We start from the raw sequence: 20,298 nt of genomic DNA, 5'->3' as shown, positions 1-20,298 counted from the left end.
CTGTAGCACCTCCTGTCTTATTGGCTTCTAGCCACACCATCCTCCTTCCTTTTCCTTAAATACCACAACCTCCTCTTTGGGGCTTTTGTACTTAATTCTCTGAAAGGGCCCTTCTTTGCTGTCTTGTTCTCATGATTGAGGTCTCAGCTGAAATGTCTCCTTCTTGGAGAAGCCTTCTCTGACTATCCTGGGAACCCTTTCTCTCCCTTCATCTCCATTCTTGCTTCCTCTCATAGTATGTAATATCACATTGACTGACTTCCTTAATATTATCTGTCTTGCTTTCTAGATTAGGAATTTTAAGGGCAGGAACTGGGCCGGTTTTTCTTCCCTATTTTATCCTTGCTGCCTATCACAGTGCTATGTCCAACAGGCACTTAGTTGATACTGATTGAATAAAAAGAGGCACCCAAATCAGTCTCAATTTGAGGTTGGTGCTGGACCAAATCAGTCTTGATTTGAGGTTGGTGCAGGGCTTCCAAGAGGAGAGGAGTAGCCAGGTTAGAGTTCTAGACTACACGTGCTGCTTCTAATTCTTACAGCCCTTTTGATTTGTCATATTTTCATGTTGGGTCCAATAGCCAAACATGTTCCTGATACTCTATACTTTCAGTGGGGGTTGGTGGCGTTGGATTCTCGACAAATATGTGAGCTTCTCAAAGACAGATTGAGCTCCTCACAGCCCCTTGCACATTGTCAGGCATCTAGTAGGGGCTTAACAGAAATTTATTGGACAGATACATGAATGAATGAATGAATGAATGCAGAAGAGGATGGGGGGATGAGAAAGTCTTCAGAAGTAGTGATAATGATATAAAAGAATAATAATATGAACTTAGGTTGGCAGGCAACTATGGAAAACCACGTTTAATTTTAATAAAGGATGGACATATTTCCAATCAGTAAAATATCATAAAAGTATAAAAATGTACTAAGTACAATCATTAGCATTATGTTATAGGGGAATAGTTGTTATAACTTTTCCCTGTAAGATGGCACTTTGGATGGTCACAGTTGGCTTGATTTACAGAGGGGCAAGAGTAGGTGACCAGTTGTATCAGTTGCTCCAGTTTCCTAGGATTTGAGACTCTAAAAATGAGAAAGTCCCAGGCAAACTGGGATGGTTGGTCATACAAGAAAAACAGCAGCATCAAAATGTTGGCTATAGTTTGGAACTTAGGAAAAGAATCAGACATAATTTTTTTTCAACTTCTCAATCTCTTTTCCCCTTAGCTCTGAAATAAAAATCCCTTTGTTATTACTGAGGGTGTTACAGCTTTCAGAGGCTTTTTACCACTGGGTTTCATGTAATTTTGACTTAATACCTATGTCAAGTTAGAAGAAAGGCAATTCTAACCAACTTGCAGGTGTGGCATCCTGCTTCAAGCTGCCTGCATCCTAGAGAGAATGGAGGCAGAGCAAGGATTCAAACTCAGATCTCCTGAGACCACTGTTCTTTCTGGCTTTTAGTATTAGCCAGAAATTGTTTGGGGAAAACATTGGCGTGCCTGAGATCCAAGTTTTGACTCAGTCCCCTCACTGGGAACAATTCACATCATCACCACTTTGCCTGGTATGTGTACCTGTCCCTTCATGGGCAATCCTCATGCAGGATTCCTCCAAATACCCACCAGCTGGCTAGTGCTGACATCATTATGTGGCAGAGGCAGTGAAACAGTATATTGGCTCCAGGAAGGTGCTGCAAATGGCCCTTCCAGTCCAGGTTTGTCAGAAAGATGGTCAGAAGGCCAGCTCCCTGTGCCATTTGCCAACTTGATTGAATGTTTTCTGGCATCTTTGCTGAGGAGGTTCTCGAGTGATAGGTCAACTTGCGGCTGATGGCATGACTCATAGGCTCAAAGACTTGCCACACTTATTGCATCTATTTCTGTCCTTTTTGCCTACTATATAGGTACTAGCTTAAGGTGGCTCAGCACCCTTTCTGGCTTATTTTACAAGACTAGGGTTAGGCTATTCTTTCCCACAGCAGACCTGGCTTCTCTTGACAGCCTATTAAAATTCTACTGTTCATTCTTTTAACACTGTTTTGAGCTCTTTTATATATTTGACATTTATAACCTCTAGGGATAGGAAGTCTATATAATACTTCTTTTCCCTATGAAGTGACACTTCCTCTGACTCCTGTAACTGAAGCAGGCCAGTGTCTTCCAGAGGGTGGTATTCTGGAATAAGCTGAGTGGGGTTTCATATGAGCTCTACCCTTGAAAATGTCATTGTTTAAGCTCAGGGTTGCTTTATCATATGGGCCTATTCTCGGTGCAGATGTGCTTATATCTCCTGATTTACAGGTTTTTTTCCCTTTTGTTCTAAGAGCTGAATGAGGATGGGTAATTTTATTTAAAAATAAATACAATAAATAGCTTTTAAAAAAGAGTGCCACCTATGTCCTCTTGTCAGATTCCCCAGATGGTGGGACATATGGCCTGTCAGTCAAAACAGGGGTCTCTGGTGCACCTGTTCCCTTTTGCATGTCTATTCTTCATGCCTCTTACACTAGCTGTGACCCTACAACCCTCAGAAGAGTCTGTGACACTGAGTTCAAATCCACTTTTCTTTCTGGCTTTTAGTAGTAGCTTTTTAGAAGTGGCTTTTCTTTGGCTTACAGACAAAAGGCAGAACCAACTCGCTGAGCACGGAAGGGATGTTAATCCCAACTAGGCCGTCACCACAATATACTCGAGATGAAGCCTTTATGTGCACAATCTCTTATGAAACTTTAACTCTAGGCACTGAGGGGTAAAGAAGCCCAGAAACTTCCATATCCTGAGATATTGCCTGGGTTGATACACTTCTTGGAATCTTGGAAACTTATGGCCCAGTTGCATTGGGTTGTATGCTACACTTATCTAGAGGGTCAGAGGAATAGCTTTGGGCTAAACCAATTTGAGAACTCAGTGCAACAAAAACAACCTCCTTCTCCAAACTGTTTGCAAAATGTGCTGCCTGGCAGCAGCAGAAAACTAAAGGCCGACTGGGTTTCCAGTCTTTGTGTCAAACCCCTTGGGGCCAGCGCTTCCTCCATGGAAGTCAAGGTTGTTGGGGAAAAAAAGGATAAGACTGGCACGTTGTTTCCTCTATGAAGAGGAAGGGGTCAAGGGTTACGTGGGCCAGTGATTGAGTGGCCTCTGTTGAGTTTGTACGGATTTCTGCAGCTCCTCATATGGTCAGTGAACTCTGGGATCGGCGATGGCTGCCCCTCTTTGAGCACCGGGACATATCAGTCTGTCCTCTTGAGTTGGCCATTGTCCTATTAGGCCCCAGCAGGTGCTCCCCGGATGAGAGTTGAGCCGAGGAGTCCCCTGAGCATGAGTCATCCCTCATGCGTTCAGTGCCGCATCTCTGTCCGTGGAGCACTGACTCTTCGATGTGCCTCCTCTTGGGAGGGTTAGAACTCTTTGGGGTGCTGGTACTGAAGTCCTGTCCTGCGATAGATGACACTGGGTGGTGAGTGGGTCGAGCCACTTCGGGGACAGGGGCAGCCCTCTGTCTGCTTCTCCAACTCTGGATTTCCAGGTTTCTTTTGTCTGGGGGCAGTTTGTCAATTTTCTGAGCTTTTGAGATTACGGACTTCCCACAGGTTCCTTGTAGGGACAGGAAAAAGTATCTGGTGGGAAATAACAGAATAAAGATATTTCTGATTTCTATTACTTCAAAAACTTCAGCATTAAAAGATGGTCTTTAGAATCCAGCTCCCTGCCCAGGGCAAGATCCTCTTTACTGCACTCCTAGCTATTAAATCCATGCCTGAGCACCTCTAGTCTTGGGTAGCTCAACAACAAAAATAACAACAAAACATAACAGTTAACATTTATTATACACCAGGACTATTCTAAGTGCTTTATGCATTATTAACTCATTTTATTTTCCCAAGAATCCCATGCGGTTATTACTTTTGTTTGCCTCTGAGTACAGATAAGGAAACTGAGGGACTGAGAGATTTAATGATTTGTTCACAGCCACACAGTGGTTGAGCTCTGGTCAGAACCACACACTCTGAATCCAAAGACTTGTCTCTTATTTGCCATGCACAAAGCAGTCCATTCTATTTCTGGGCTACTCCAATTTAGGCAAATTTAATTGCTGTGTCATGTTAAGCCTTTGTAAAACTTGATGATTTTAAAATAGTTTTAGAATCCACATTCTTTTCTTGAATCTGTGGGCCTTGCTGACTTGACAGTGTCATCCTATTACCACAATTTGCCAGATAAAGAAATAGGGGCCCCAAGAGGTAAGGTGAGATTCCCAAAGTCTCCTGAGATGTTAACAGATCTCCTTGTTGACTGACTCAAGGTTTTTATACCCCTGCCAAGCTGCATACAGTCTGTAGTAGACTCTGGAATTGGAAGTCTTTTTTTGTTTTTGAGATGGAGTCTCACTTTGTCACCCAGGCTGGAGTGCAGTGGCACGATCTCGGCTCACTGCAAGCTCTGCCTCCCGGGTTCACGCCATTCTCCTGCCTCAGCCTCCTGAGTAGCTGGGACTACAGGCATCCACCACCATGCCTGGCTAATTTTTTTTTTGCATTTTTAATAGAGACGGGGTTTCACTGTGTTAGCCAGGATGGTCTCGATCTCCTGACCTTGTGATCCGCCCACCTCGGCCTCCCAAAGTGCTGGGATTACAGGCGTGAGCCACTGTGCCCAGCCTGGAATTGGAAGTCTTTATCTGTGTTTAGAATCTTCTCTCTGTTCAAAGTGTAGGCAAAGAAAGGGGTAAGAATGTGAATAAAACTATGTGGTGTATGGAGAAAATATACACAAGCCGTGGCAGTGGGCAACTCACATCCACTTTCCAGATGTCCGTTGCCTTATCTAAAAAGTAATCTATCTGGCCTGGAGGACATCTAAGGTCATTCCCAAAGATAGTCTTTAAAATTTTTTTGTCTGAAGTCTTATAAGCAGGAAGGCTCCTATTCTTCCACTATGTCTAAAAGCTGCAGGGTGACCCTCCCACCCCTGCCCAGCCAACCCCTGCCAGTGGGCAAGAGATTTCTGAAAATTACAGTAGATCTCATGGAACCAGATAAATTGTTTTCATTCTCTCACATCTCACTCAGTGAGGTAGTAGGGCCATGTATGTGTCCCAGGAAATATTTGACTTTTTGCTTCAAAAGTGGAATTTTCGTAGTGTAAACCTTTTTCTCGAGCCACTGCCTTTGTCCTCTATTGGTTTATTCCACAAATGCTTTTCAAGTTCCCACAATGGGCCAGGCCCCCAAGGGATTAAGCCATGAACAGGAAAGACAAGGTCCTTGCTGTCATGTAACATGTGAATATAGTTATAAATGGAGAAGGTAATGAGAGTGTCAAACACCTGATCACTAAAATTAAGTGTTTCTTCCTCAAAGAAGGAAGTGCTGACAGTTCCACCTGCTATGTATTTCTCAAACCCATAGCCTATCAGCCCTGAAATGTTTCTTCCTTGAGGAAATGCCCCCTCCATTTATAACTATATTCACATGTTACATGACAGCAAAAAACTTGTCTTTTGTGTTCATGGCTTAATCCTTTGGGGGCCTGGCCCATTGTGGGGATTTGAAAAGTATTTGCTGAAAAAATGAATGGAGGAGGGAGGTGGTGGCTTGGGGAAAGGTTTACATAGAGTAACCTTTTAAAGCTGAAAACTGCAGGATGCATAGGAGGTAGCCATGCCGAGGGGATGAGAATCAAAACCTAGGCATGATGGCTGAAGCTTGCAGAGTGGTGATAAGAGTAGGTGAATATAACCCAGGAGGGGTTGGCACAAGCAGAGCAGGGAGGAATTGTGGGCCAGGTTTATGGTTTTTGTGCTTTACTGTAGAGGTCTTGGGAAGCCCTTGGAGGGTTATAAGTAGGTGACATCACACTTTGAGCCAACGATAATGGACAAGAGTAAGATCTAATAGGAGACTACTGAAATAATTTGGGGTGAAAGGGTAATAGTCTATTGGTAGCAGTGGCTGTAGAAATGGAAATAAATGAGTTTGAGAAATAAATAGTGGATAGAACTGTCAGTATTTGGTGAAAGACTAGACATGGGCGTAGGTTAGCAGGTGATGTCAAGAATAATTCCTCGGGGCCTGCCTTTGTCCTAAGTGGGTAGCATTTGCTGAAAGAAACTCTGGAGAGATACCCAGATTTCTGGGGTGGTGCTGGTGATAGAGGGTGGAATCATGAATTCAATTAGAAATGTCTCCCAGTTTCCTCAGACTTAATATGCCCAGTGGAGGTGATGAATAGGTAGCTAGAAAGATGTGTCTGGGATTCATAAGAGAGGTCTGGGCTGGGAATTTATGAGGAAGAGTCATCTGCTAAAAATAATTTTTAAATCCATGACAGTTATTGCTGTTTATGGAGAGAACATAGAGTTAGAAGACAGAGAACTTAGGGGCAAGAGAACCTAGGGGCAAGAGAAACTAGGTTAAGCAAACCACCGAACTTATTAAAGAAAGTAAGGCCTGTTGATGGGTATCTAATTTTGGGATAAAAAAAGTTTTATATAATTGTCTATTTGCTATCACTTAAAATGATAAAATGGCTTGATTGTGATGTTCAGAGTGGTGAGATCCTAGAGATGGAAAGAGGCTAAGTCTTGCCTGTGGGCACATCATCATCAAGTTCACTGCTCTGACTAGAGAGTGTGAGCTGCAGAATAGAACACCGGCCTTTGAGTTGGGAGAACCTAGCTCCCACTATGATCAGTGGTAGGCCTGTGAACACATTCTGGTCCCTCTTGGTACTTCAGCTGTCCCATGAGCAGGGTACTAGAACCATAGCTCTGCCCAACACTTAGCTCATGGCAAAAACAAAATGAGAGACTAGATGGGAGAGCCTATGTCAAGAGTGAGCTCCAAGGAAAGGCAAGGCATTTATAGTTGCTGTTGCTATTTTTCTGGAAAAGGTACATTTACTGTAGAGGGTTTAACTTGGAAATATCTGACATAGTCCCTGGGCATGGATAATTTGTCTAATACAGGTCTTGTATGGAAAGTGTGTGTTTAAACAAATTTGAATAATACTTAAACGTTGGCAATTTCATGCAAAATTTGAATTTCTGGGAAAACCCTGAAGCTCTGAAATGTTTGACTTGATCTTTCCTTGTGTCCATGATAGAAGCTGAGAAGCTCTTTCTTCCAGTGTCTGTACTCCATCTGGCTTGCTGAACTTGCTGGCCTGTCCCTGTAGGCATTTGAGTATGAGACTCCTGGACTAATACAAAAAAGGACCACAGAGCTTCTCAAAATAATTCCTTATCACACAAACAAATTTGTAAGGCAGGAGGGTAGGAATTGATACTCCCATTTTATAGATGTCACAACTGAGGTCCCACTGATTTGGTGACTTCGCTACTTTGTGGCTAACCTGGGACCACAGCCCATGTAGTCCATGTTATTTGCCTCCTTGGTCATTCATTGTTCTTTCTGTCCCAACTCTCTGTTTCTGAAACAGTAGCCTCAAGGATCCCAGCAGAAGCCAAACTCCTGACTCTTGGGTTTTAAAAATATCTTATTAAAGGGAGATTGGTAATTTTAGGAAAGAAATACAGCCCCAGTGCTCAAACCTTGGGAGAAGAGCAACAACTGGTGTGAGAAAGCAGACGAGGTAGAAAGTGGGGTTTGATAGCTGGCCTTCCATCACCCAATAGGGATTGGTGGGGCTGTTGCAGGTGACACAGGTGGCATTGTACAGGAGGGATACCAGAAAGTACATCAGGAAGCTGCCGAGGAGCACGACTCCGTGGAAAATGGTCTGTGGACGGAAAGAAGCAAACACTGTTGAAGGTAAGCTGAGATTAGGAGGCAGGGTAATCAAACTACTTGGTTAACTTTGTTTCAAACTATTTTTGAAATGCAACACATAAAAAATCCAAAAAAGGGTGCAGCTTAATATATTATTATAAAGCAAACACCCAGATTGCTGCCACATAGAATTGAACACACATACCCCAGAAGACCCTATTCTTCTGTTTCACCCCTGCTTTTGGTGACAATTTCTGTGCTATCCATTGTAGGTTTACTGCCTATCTAGGTTTTCCTACATAGCCTGTTTTAAAATGGATAAACAGAATCATGTTTTGTATGACTGTTTGTTTTTTTCCCCTCAATATTATGTTTGTGTGACGAGCCCATTTTTTCCATGTGGCAGTAGTTTATTCATTTTCAAAGCAGTGCAGTATTCTTTTTTTTTTTTTTTTTAATTGTATTTTGTCCTGCCTGGTTTGTGCTTTTCTTTTCCCATTCTTGTTGTCTTTTATTTTTATTTAATTTTAAAAATTGATATTAGATGTACATATTTTCAGGATACATGCAATAATTTGGTATATTCATATATAATTAGGATAATCATAACATCCATGACTTTAAATATTTTTTATTTATTCTAGGAGTATTCAAATTATTCTCCTCTAACTATTTTGAAATACACAATTGGCTAATGTTAACTATAGTCGTTCTATTGTTCTTTTAAACATATAGACTGTTTTGTATAATTTTGTTTTCCTTCTTTCCTAGTTGAGACGTTATATATTCCATTCCTATTCTTTTAGTGATTACTCAATAAGTGAAAACAAGCAAACTTACTGCAGTCTAAAGCTTACAACTAGTTTTCCATCCTCCTGAATTACACACGAGATTTAGAGCACCTTAACTCTCTTTACATCCCTCCTGGCTAATGTGTTTTTGCTGTTGTTTAAATTCTGTCTCTTTTAAAATCACTAAAGCCACCAGCATTATTGTTTGTATGGTCAGTACTCACTAAGGTCTACTCACATGCTTATCACTTTTCCTGCCTTCATTCCTTGGACCCTCCACCTGAGGTATCTTTCTTTCTAAGTACATCCTGTAAAATGTCCTTCTGGGAGTCTGATAGTGATATGCTGTCTGATGCTTTATTTCATTGATATTCTTGAAATTCATCTTTTGATGAATATGGAATTCTTGTTAGGCAGCTACTTCTTTCAATGTGCTTAATATGCATTCCACTGTCTTCTGGCTTTCATTGTTACTATTGAAAAGTTATTAATCTCTACCTGTTCTTCCTTAGAAGGAAATCTTTATCTCTTAAAGTCTGCTTACTTTTATAACTTTTTTTTGTCTTTTTTGTTCTACAGTTTCGTATGACAGAATAAGTATGAATTTCTTTTTATTTATCTTGCTTGGATTTTGCTGAGCTTGAATCTTTGATCACTTCAGCAAAATTCTCATCACAATCTTTTCAAAGATTGCCTGTATTTCATTCCCTCTCTCATTTCTGAGACTCTGATTAAATGTATGTCAGACCACTTAAAATATCATTCTATTTTCTTAATATAGATTCTATAATTTTCATTACTTTTCCTGTTTTATAGTCTGAATGCTCCTTTTGACCAATTCAATAATTCTTCCCTTAGCTATATCTAATTTTCTACTTAGCCAACCATTGAAACTTACTGTAGTCTTTATTTCTAAATGTTCTATTGATTTTTCAAATCTGCTAGGTTGCTTTATATAGTTTACCAATCCCTGCAGATATTCTAAAGCATATTCTTTATTTCTTTAGACATAGTAAACATAGCTTTTCCATTTATTTATATTTGATAATTCCAGTTTCTAAAATACTTGTTTCTGATATTTGGTTTTTCACTCATGGACTCATTCTTTTATGAGGTTCATTATTTTTGAATGTGCTTATTGTGCTCAAAGTTAGATACAACTTGAGGCTTGAATAAAGGTAACTTTCTCTAGAAAGGAACTGTGTACGTGCCTGTGTGTGTGTGTGTGTGTATTGCAATAGTTGGGCACTGCTAATCTTGAGGCACTTCAAGTTGAATTCATAGGTGAGAGTTTGGCTCACACAGGTGATATGAACCTGGGCTACATATGTACCCAAGGCCAGTCTGTGGTCACAGTTTCCCCAGGGCAAATTGGTGCTGATTCTTTCTGCTCTTTTCAGCACAGAGGAAAAAAAAAAAAAAAAACTCTGCAGTTCCAGCTGGGGAAGGGGTATAATTGGGTGTAGTTTTGAGTATGTCCTTACCCTGAAGTCATAGCCTTTGGGATCCTTTTTTTTTTTTTTTTTTTTTGAGACAGAGTCTTGCTCTGTTGCCCAGGCTGGAATGCAGTGGCCGGATCTCAGCTCACTGCAAGCTCCGTCTACCAGGTTTATGCCATTCTCCCACCTCAGCCTCCCGAGTAGCTGGGACTACAGGTGCCCGCCACCATGCCCGACTAGTTTTTTAAATTTTTTTTTAGTAGAGACGCGGTTTCACCGTGTTAGCCAGGATGGTCTCGATCTCCTGACCTCGTGATCCACCTGTCTTGGCCTCCCAAAGCGCTGGGATTACAGGCTTGAGCCACCACGCCCGGCCTGGGATCCTATTTTAATGTTGTCTCTTAGACTCCCAGCTTAGGAGTCTAGGTATTGATTTCTGAACCTTTTGCTCAATCAAGTCTGCCAAAACAAAAGTTCATTTCTGGGAGAGTTGTCAATACCCTTAAGAAAGGCATTGGCTCAATTTGCTTTTCTAGCATCTCCCTTTCCCTGAGGTTTGGTCATTGCTTACTAGTCAGCTTGCTCATGCTTTTAGAGTTTTTTTTTTTTCCTTTTTTAAAGTTATCCAGTATTTTTTGTTGTTCTCAGTGAGGGATGTGATCTAAATAACCTAGCGCCAGTTTCTGAAGAAGAAAGCAATTAGCTAACTTTTTCAATTGCTTTAATGGGGACTGAAACTGTCAAAGCTCTTAAAATTCTTGTTATATTTCTACCCAGGGAAGAAATAGATTCTCTTCCTGCTTCAACTACTTTCAAAACGGAAGCATACTTTTCATAATTATTTTAGTAGCTGACTCCTTTCCCCAAATCACCAGAAATCACCAGTAACTACTCAGGGTACCTAGTCTGAAGATACATTACATGGGTTAATAGCGCTAAAAGAGTACTTTTTCTCTTTAAAGCAGATGGCTTCAGTGCTTTGAGAAAGAGGACTGAGTGTTCAATCAGAATACAGAATCTTTAGTCTCACCGCTCATTTAATACAATGTTGAGGCCTGATTAAAAACCTTTCAGGGCATTAAACCTTTTGAATGGTTTAAAAAAATCTAATGATTAAGAGAGTCATAGAGAGGAGAGTTCCTTTTGGAAAATATCTTGGACTAGTTTTTTAAAAGTGTAATTAAACTGCTGTGAAATATTTCAAGCATACAGGCAATAAACCTCATACACCCAACATTCAGCTTCATCAGCTTTAATCTCATATTTACTTCAGATTTTATGGAAAGATTGTCTTATAGATACAGTTAAAGCAAGGGTATATCTCTTGCAAATGACCTCTTTAATCTTGAACACAAATTCAGTATCATTCTGACATGTTTCATACACATGTACACGTTTACCCACATTTATGGATGCTTTTTTGCTTTATCATATATGCATCCTTTTTGTATGGGCTGAATGTTTATGTCCCCCTACTCCCAAGTTAATAATGTTTAAGCCCTAATCTCCAATGTGATAGCATTTGGATATGGGGCCTTTTGAAGGTGATTAGGGAGAGCCCCCATGAATGGGATTAGTGCCCTTATAAGAAAAGACATGAGAGATTTGATCCTTCTTTCATTCAGCCATGTGAGTGACAATATAGCTGGAAGGCAGCTGTCCTGGAAGGAACAGGGCCGGAACCAGATGCTGAATCAGCTGCTGCACCGATCCTTGGGCTTCTAGCCTTCAGAACCATGAGAAATAAGTCTGTTGTTTAAGCCACACAGTCTATGGTATTTGTTAGGACAGCCTGAGAAGACAAAGACAATTCTGCAGCTTTTTTTCACTTGATTTTATACTTTAAAGAAGGGGTTCCCAGCTCCTGGGCCATGGACCAGTACCAGTCCATAGCCTGTTAGGAACTGGGCCACACAGCAGGAGATGAGTGGCTGGCGAGTGAGCATTACCGCCTGAGCTCCATCTCCTGTCAGATTAGTGGTGCCATTAGATTCTCATAGGAGCATGAGAACCGTATTGTGAACTGTGGATGTGAGGGATCTAGGTTGCATGCTCCTTATGAGACTCAAATGCCTGATCTGAGGTGGAACAGTTTCATTCCAAACCACCTCCACCCTGCAATTCTATGGAAAAATTGTCTTCTATGAAACTGGTCCCTGGTGCCAAAAAGGTTGGGGATCACCACTTTAAAGTTTTATCTATGTTGAAAGACATAGCTCTAGCACATTCATTTTAACTATTATACGGTATGAACATGCCACAACTTATTTTTCTCATTGATGGACATTTAGGCCCCCCTTTTGGCTATTAAGAACGATGTAACAGTTCTGTACATGTCTCCATATATATGTGTGCAAGAGTGTTTCTGAGGTATGTACTTAGAATTGTGCCAAAAAGTATGAGTCCTTTAAATTCCTCTAGGTGTTTTCAAATAGCCCTTCAGAATTTATGATCTACTAACAGGATAGGGAAGTTCCTTGGTTATGCTTTATTATCTTTAACACACTCCCAAAATGACTTGTCAGTATTTTATTTACAATTTTCTACATCTGGCTGGGTGTGGTGGCTCACGCCTGTAATCCCAGCACTTTGGGAGGTCAAGGTGGATGGATCACTTGAGGTCAGGAGTTCAAGACGAGCCTGGGAAACACGATGAAACCCTGTCTTTACTGCAAACACAAAATATTAGCTAGGCGTGGTGCTGTGCACTTATAATCCCAGCTGCTCGGCAGGGTGAGTCAGGAGAATCACTTGAACCCAGAGGCGGAGGTTGCAGTGAGCCGAGATTGCGCCACTGCACTCCAGCCTGGGTGACAAGACTGAGATTCCATCTCAAAAAAAAATTCTTTTTTTCTACATCTATGTTAATTAGTGAGATTGGTCTGTAATTTTCTTTCCTTAAATTGCCTATGCCCATTTTGATATCAGTTATTTTAGCCATGAAAAACAAATTGCTTATTGCTATGGTTTAAATGTAGGTACCCCCTCTAAACTCGTATGTTGGAACCTAATACCCACTGTGATAGTATTTAGAGGAGGGGTCTTTTGGAAGTGATTAAGTCATGAAAGATCTTCCTTCATGAATGAATTAGTGCTCTTATAAAAGAGGATGATGGAAGCATCCTAGTGCTTTTTTTGCCTTTCCACCATATGAGGACACAGTGTTCATTTCATCTCTTTTTGCCTTGTCAGGACACAGCATTCACCTTTTATTTGTGCCCTTCCCAAAGATGCAGCAAGAGGACACCATTTGAAGCAGGGAGCAGCCCTCACTGGACTCTGAACCTGCTGGTGCTTTGATCTTGGACTTATAAGCCCCTAGAACTATGAGAAATCCATTTCTATTCTTTGTAAATTACCCAGTCTCAGGTGCTCTGTTGCAGTAGCATAAACCGACTAAGACACTTATCTTTTTCTATTTTTTTATTCCATGAAAAAATTGATATAAAATAGAGATCACCTGTTCTTTACAAGTTTGATCAAATTTTAAATCCTTTGGGTCTAATGTTTTTGGGGATAGGATTTGGCTTATTCAGGCTTGCTGAGTGATCTTGACTTCATTTTGGTAAATTTTACCAAACTTAACATTGCTAAAATTAATTTAACATAGCTAAAATTTTTTATGTTCATATTTTGTTAATTGATCCAATAATGTCCTAAAGGTGTGTGTGTGTGTTTTTCCCCTTCAGTACAGAATCCAGTTTAGGGTCATATATTACATTCGGTTTTCATGTCTCCTTAGTCTCCTTTAATCTGGAATATTTCATAGCCTTTGGTTTTATATGGCATTGACATTTTTGAAAAATATTGGAATACTCTCACCCTACCTACCACCTTTTTCTTTAAAGAAAGATTAATGCTCATTTTGCATTTGTCTGACGTTTCCTTATGAGCATATTCAGATTATACATTCTCTACCTGGCCATGTGATCCTGGCAGGTTAGATGCCCTCTTTGAGCCTCAATTTCCCTATCTGTAATTATAAAAAGTATGGGATTAAATGATTATTAAAATCCTTTCCTAGGATTCTATCTAGGATTCATTTTTTATATAACACCGACCCTTTAAATTTTTTTTCTTCTAAAAAGGAAACAATGGATTAAATAAATAAAAAAAAAATCCCTAAATAGCCACAGTCAATTTGAGGTTCATTTATTTAACAGATAGTTATTGTTCACACATTGGCCAGGCTCTTTTGACTAGATGGTACAAAAAACCAGCTATGACTGAATTGAGCTATAATAAGCCTAGAGGTAAGATTAGCTTCAGGCAGAGCTGGATGAAGGCACTCAGCAATGTCACATGGAATCTGCACCTCTCCCTTTCTTCATCCTGCTTTCTTCTCTTTTGGCCTCATCCTCCAGTAGTCCTTTCTACATTATGGCAAGAAATTGCCAGTTGCTCCAGGCTTCCAAACAACTGGCTCAGCAACCACAGCGGAAAGACTGCTCTGGCTTTCCAACAACAATCCTAAGGCAGGATCTCATTGACCAGGATTGGGTCATATGTACATGCCTGAACCAATCGCTGTGAATGGGGTGGGGTAGAATTGTCTGGATGGGATTCTGGGTCATGTCTCCATTTCCAAAACCAGGACACAGTGTCTGCTCTGGATTGTGTATCAATCGGGGGGCAGAGTTACTGCGACCCTCTAGGATAAGAGATTTACTACAGGGACTAGACCTCCCATAATTGTGAGAGGAGTGAAAAAGTGAGGCCCAGAAGAGGACTTAAAGGATAAAAGTCACCACATTGAGAAACCAAGCACATCCAACTGCAGACGTGACTGTAAAAAAGTGATGGATAGGTCTATGGGAAGCAGTTGTCTTTGAGTCTACAGCCAAGAATCTGGCCATGAGCCTAAGCTCACATTTGGTAATCAGGGCCAGAAGTTAGGAAAGAGAGCTGGAAGCAGTATAGTGCAGAGCAGTTATGAAAACAATCACAATCCAGTTCAATAAGTGTTTATTAAGAGAAATCACAAGGCACAACGGGAGCCCCAAGGGGTTACAGAATCCAGCCTAGACACCAAGGAAGGCCTTTTGGAGGAGGCAACATTTGAGATGAGGCCTGAAGGACGAAGAGAGAGCCAGACAAAATGGGAGAGAAATTAGCAAATGCAGAGGCCTAGAAGTGAGATAGGGTATTCGAGAACTAAAAGTAGCTTGGTCTGGCTGGGGTCTAAGTATGAAGTAGAAAGCGTCACTGGTGATGCCAGGGGGCCAGCAGGAGCCAGATATTACAGGCCCATAAGTGAAGAGTTTGGACTCTGTCCTAAGAGCGATGGGGAGCCATGGTAGGATGTGAAGCAAGGGAGAGGTAAGTATCATAGGTAGATGTTGGCACATTGGAGATGGGAGGATCTTCTGAACACATTTCCCTCCCAGAAAAAGTCCAGACACCTCAGCTGTAATGCTGATCCCTGTACCTTCAAGGGTTTGCTAGCTTTAGTTTCCTTCTCAGAAGGTAATCTGAGGAATATGGCACTGGGAATGTGATGGCATTCATTATAATATTTTCAACTGCAAGTGACAGTGTGTCTGACAGCGGCTTAAGCAAAGAAGAAATATCATCTTTTATAGCAAAACATCTGAAGGTGGGCATCTAGGGGCTCAGTGTGTCCAAGAATCCAGGCTCTTCTCATCTTTCTGCTCTGGGATCTCCAGCAGTAGTTGACTTTGTCTTTAAACTCATTGCCCAAAACAGTGGCTGCAGTGCCACACATCATTTGGTCACAGGGCACTGACAAAAGCAGGAAGCAAAAGGTGGGATAAAAGGCTTTTACCTCATGACTCTATCTTAATAATAATAATAATAATAATAATAATAATAATAATAATAATAATAATAAAAAAACAGATTTCCCTTGACCTCTCATTGGCTAAGAGCTGGATCATGTACCCACCCTGGACCAATCACTGCTGAAGGGAAAGGAATTACTGCTTCTACTTAAGACAGATCATTATTGATTTTCTGGGGCTGGAGAGCACCCCACCCTAGGGGCTTTCTAATCCTTATGTTAGTACATAAGTAATCATGGATTTTGCCATTAAAAGTACTAATATGTTTATAGTCATTCGGCAAGAGGTATTTAGAATTTCCATCATGATTTACTCTTTATTTCATAAGTTGTTTAGAAGTACATTTTGAAATTTCTAAGCTTGTTAGGTTTTATGTGGCTACCTGTTTATTGCTGGTTTCTAATTTAAATAACTTGTCAGAGAACATAAACTTTATGATTTTTTTTCTTTCAAATTCCTTTGATTTACAATTATCTCTCTGGCAAATTATCTGTGTATGTTTGAAAAAAATTTGTTATCTGTTTTGAGCAAAGTTATATATATCAGACCAAACATAATTTATTGAAAGTTTCTATACCCCTTCTATTTTTTTGTCTATTTGATCTATACCGATTTCTTATCGAGTTGTATGAAAATCTCAAACTATGATTGTGAATTTGTCCATTTCTTATTTTTGCTGGATGAAAAAAATCCAATCTGTAATTTTTGTTTTTAGAGGAAGAATTTAATCTACTTACATCTACTATGAGTACTGATATATTTCAATTTAGTTAAACATCTCATTTTGCATTTTTTGTTTGTCATTTGCTCTCATTGTTTTTAAATTAAAATGCATTTTTTTTCATTATCATACTTTAAGTTCTGGGCTACATGTGCAGAATGTGCAGGTTTGTTACGTAGGTATACACGTGCCATGGTGGCTTGCTGCACCCATCAACCCATCATCTACATTAGGTATTTCTCCTAATGCTATCCCTCCCCTAGCCCCACCCACCCCCAACCACCACCTGACAGGCCCAAGTGTGTGATGTTGCCCTCCCTGTGTCCATGTGTTCTCATTGTTCAATTGTCACTTATGAGTGAGAAGATGTGGTATTTGGTTTTCTGTTCCTGTGTTAGTTTCCTGAGAATGATGGTTTCCAGCTTCATCCATGTCCCTTCAAAGTACATGAACTCATCCTTTTTTATGGCTGCGTAGTATTCCACATGCCGCATTTTCTTTATCCAGTCTATCATTGGTGGGCATTTGGGTTGGTTCCAAGTCTTTGCTATTGTGAACAATGCTGCAATAAACATACATGTGCATGTGTCTTTATAGTAGAATGATTTATAATGCTTTGGGTATATCCCCAGTAATGGGATTGCTGGGTCAAATGGTATTTCTGGTTCTAGATCCTTGAGGAATCGCCACACTGTCTTCCACAATGGTTGAACTAATTTACACTCCCACTAACAGTGTAAAAGTGTTCCTATTTCTCCACATCCTCTCCAGCATCTGTTATTTCCTGACTTTTTAATGATCATCATTCTAACTGGCATGAGATGGTATCTCATTATGGTTTTGATTTGAATTTCTCTAATGACCAGTGATGATGAGCTTTTTTTCATATGTTTGTTGGCCACATAAATGTCTTCTTTTGAGAAGTGTCTGTTTGTATCCTTTGCCCACTTTTTGATGGGATTGTTTTTTCTTGTAAATTTAAGTTTCTTGTAGATTGTGGATATTAGCCCTTTGTCAGATGGATAGATTGCAAAAATTTTCTCCCATTCTGTAGGTTGCCTGTTCATTCGAATAATAGTTTCTTTTGCTGTGCAGAAGCTCTTTAGTTTAATTAGATCCCATTTGTCAATTTTGGCTCTTGTTGCCATTGCTTCTGGTGTTTTAGTCATCTTTGCCCATGCCTATGTCCTGAATGGTATTACCTAGGTTTTCTTCTAGGGTTTTTATGGTTTTAGGTCTTACATTTAAGTCATTAATCCATCTTGAGTGAATTTTTGTATAAGGTGTAAGGAAGGGGTCCAGTTTGTTTTCTGCCTATGGCTAGCCAGTTTTCCCAACACCATTTATTAAATAGGGAATCCTTTCCCCATTTCTTGTTTTTGTCAGGTTCATCAAAGATCAGATGGTTGTAGATGTGTGGTGTGATTTCTGAAGCCTCTATTCTGTTCCATTGGTTTATATATCTGTTTTGGTACCAGTACCATGCTGTTTTGGTTACTGTAGCCTTGTAGCATAGTTTGAAGTCAGGTAGTGTGATGTCTCCAGCTTTGTGTTTTTTGCTTAGTATTGTCTTGGCTATATGGGTTGCTTTTTGGTTCCATATGAAATTTAAAGTAGATTTTTCCAGTTCTGTGGAGAAAGTCAGTGGTAGCTTGATGGGGATAGCATTGAATCCATAAATTAATTTGGGCAGTATGGCCATTTTCACGATATTGATTCTTCCTATCCATGAGCATGGAATGTTTTTCCATTTGTTTGTATCCTCTTATTTCCTTGACCAGTGGTTTGTAGTTCTCCTTGAAGATGTCCTTCACTTCTCTTGTTAGCTGTATTGCTAGGTATTTTCATTGTCTTTGTAGCTATTGTGAAAGGGGGAGTTCACACATGATTTGGCTGTTTGTCTATTATTGGTGTATAGGAATGCTTGTGATTTTTGCACACTGATTTTTTTATCCTAAGACTTTGCTGAAGTTGCTTATCAGCTTAAGATTTGGGACTGAGATGATGGGGTTTTCTAAACATACAATCACGTTATCTGCAAACAGAGACAATTTGACTTCCTCTTTTCCTATTTTAATACGCTTTATTTCTTTCTCCTGCCTGATTGCCCTGGCCAGAACTTCCAATACTACGTTGAATAGGAGTGGTGAGAGAGGGCGACATCCTTGTTTCCTGCCGGTTTTCAACGGGAACGTTTCCAGCTTTTGCTCATTCAGTATGATATTGGCTGTGGGTTTGTCATAAATAGCTCTTATTATTTTGAGATAAGTTCCATCAGTACCTAGTTTATTGAGAGTTTTTAGCATTAAGAGGTGTTGAATTTTATTGGAGGCCTTTTCTGCATCTATTGGGGGTAATCATGTGGTGTTTGTCATTTGTTCTGTTTATGTGATGGATTACATTTATTGATTTGTGTCTGTTGAACCAGCCTTGCATCCCAGAGATGAAGCTGACTTGATTGTGGTGGATAAGCTTTTTGATGTGCTGCTAGATTTGGTTTGCCAGTATTTTATTTAGGATTTTTGCATCAATGTTTAGCAGGGATATTGACCTGAAATTTCCTTTTTTTGTTGTGTTTTTGCCAGGTTTTGGTATCAGGATGATGCTGGCCTCATAAAATGAGTTAGGGGAGGAGTCCTTTTTTTATTGTTTGGAATAGTTTCAGAAGAAATGGTATCAGCTCCTCTTTGTACCTCTGGTAGAATTTGGCTGTGAATCCTTCTGGTCCTGGGCTTTCTTTGGTTTGGTTTCTATTAATTGCTGCCTCAATTTCAGAACTTGTTATTGGTCTATTCAGGGATTTGACTTCTTCCTGGTTTAGTCTTGGGAGAGTGTATGTGTCCAGGAATTTATCTATTTCTTCTTGATTTTCCGGTTTATTTGTATAGAGGTGTTTATAGTATTCTCTGATGGTAGTTTGTATTTCTGTGGGATCAGTGGTGATATCCCCTTTATCATTTTTTATTGTATCTATTTGATTTTTCTTTCATTTCTTATTAGTCTGGCTAGTGGTCTATTTTGTTAATCTTTTCAAAAAAACAGTTCTTGGATTCATTGACTTTTTTTTTTGAAGGGTTTTTTTTTTGTGTTTCTAGCTCCTTCAGCTCTGCTTTGATCTTGGTTATTTCTTGTCTTTTGCTGGCTTTTGAATTTGTTTGCTCTTGCCTCTCTCATGTTTTTAATTGTGATGTTAGGGTATTGATTTTAGATCTTTCTCACTTTCTCCTGTGGGCATTTAGTGCTGTAAATGTCCCTCTAAACACTGCTTTAGTTGTGTCCCAGAGATTCTGGTACACTGTGTCTTTGTTCCCATTGGTTTCAAAGAACTTCTTTATTTCTACCTTAATTTCGTTATTTACCCAGTGGTCATTCAGGAGCAGGTTGTTCAGTTTCCATGTAGTTGTTCAGTTCAAGTGAGTTTCTTAATGCTGAGTTCTAATTTGATTGCACTGTGGTCTGAGAGACTGTTAGGATTTCCATTCTTTTGCATTTGCTGAGGAGTGTTTTACTTCCATTTATGTGGTCAATTTTAGAATAAGTGTGATGTGGTACTGAGAGGAATGTATATTCTGTTGATTTGGGGTGGAGAGTTCTATTAGGACTGCTTCATCCAGAGCTGAGTTCAAGTCCTGGGTATCCTTGTTAATTTTCTGCCTCGTTGATCTGTCTAATATTGACAGTGGAGTGTTAAAGTCTCCCATTATTATTGTGTGGGAGTCCAAGTCTCTTTGTAGGTCTCTGAGAACTTGATTTATAAATCTGGGTGCTCCTGTATTGGGTGCATATATATTTAGGATAATTAATCCTT

General features: G+C 40.0%; 1 protein-coding gene across 4 annotated transcripts in view; it reads right to left on the bottom strand.

Moving 5' to 3' along the window:
• Nucleotides 1-840: 840 nt before the first annotated feature.
• Nucleotides 841-20,298, bottom strand: part of ATP10B (ATPase phospholipid transporting 10B (putative)) — a 271,561-nt gene continuing 252,103 nt past the window's right edge. For all 4 annotated transcript variants that reach the window (XM_023218870.2, XM_031935482.1, XM_031935484.1 and 1 more), the window contains 2 exons: nucleotides 7,561-7,748; nucleotides 841-3,625 (listed from right to left, as the gene is read on the bottom strand). In XM_023218870.2, the coding sequence (XP_023074638.1) occupies nucleotides 3,178-3,625; nucleotides 7,561-7,748 (636 nt within the window). In that variant the 3' untranslated portion in view covers nucleotides 841-3,177. The remainder of the gene's footprint in view (nucleotides 3,626-7,560; nucleotides 7,749-20,298) is intronic.

The sequence above is a fragment of the Piliocolobus tephrosceles genome, chromosome 4 (genome assembly GCF_002776525.5).
Source record: "Piliocolobus tephrosceles isolate RC106 chromosome 4, ASM277652v3, whole genome shotgun sequence".
In the NCBI taxonomy this organism is placed as follows: domain Eukaryota; kingdom Metazoa; phylum Chordata; class Mammalia; order Primates; family Cercopithecidae; genus Piliocolobus; species Piliocolobus tephrosceles.
Note: the sequence above shows the minus strand (reverse complement) of the source record. Positions and strands in the feature narration are given on the sequence as shown.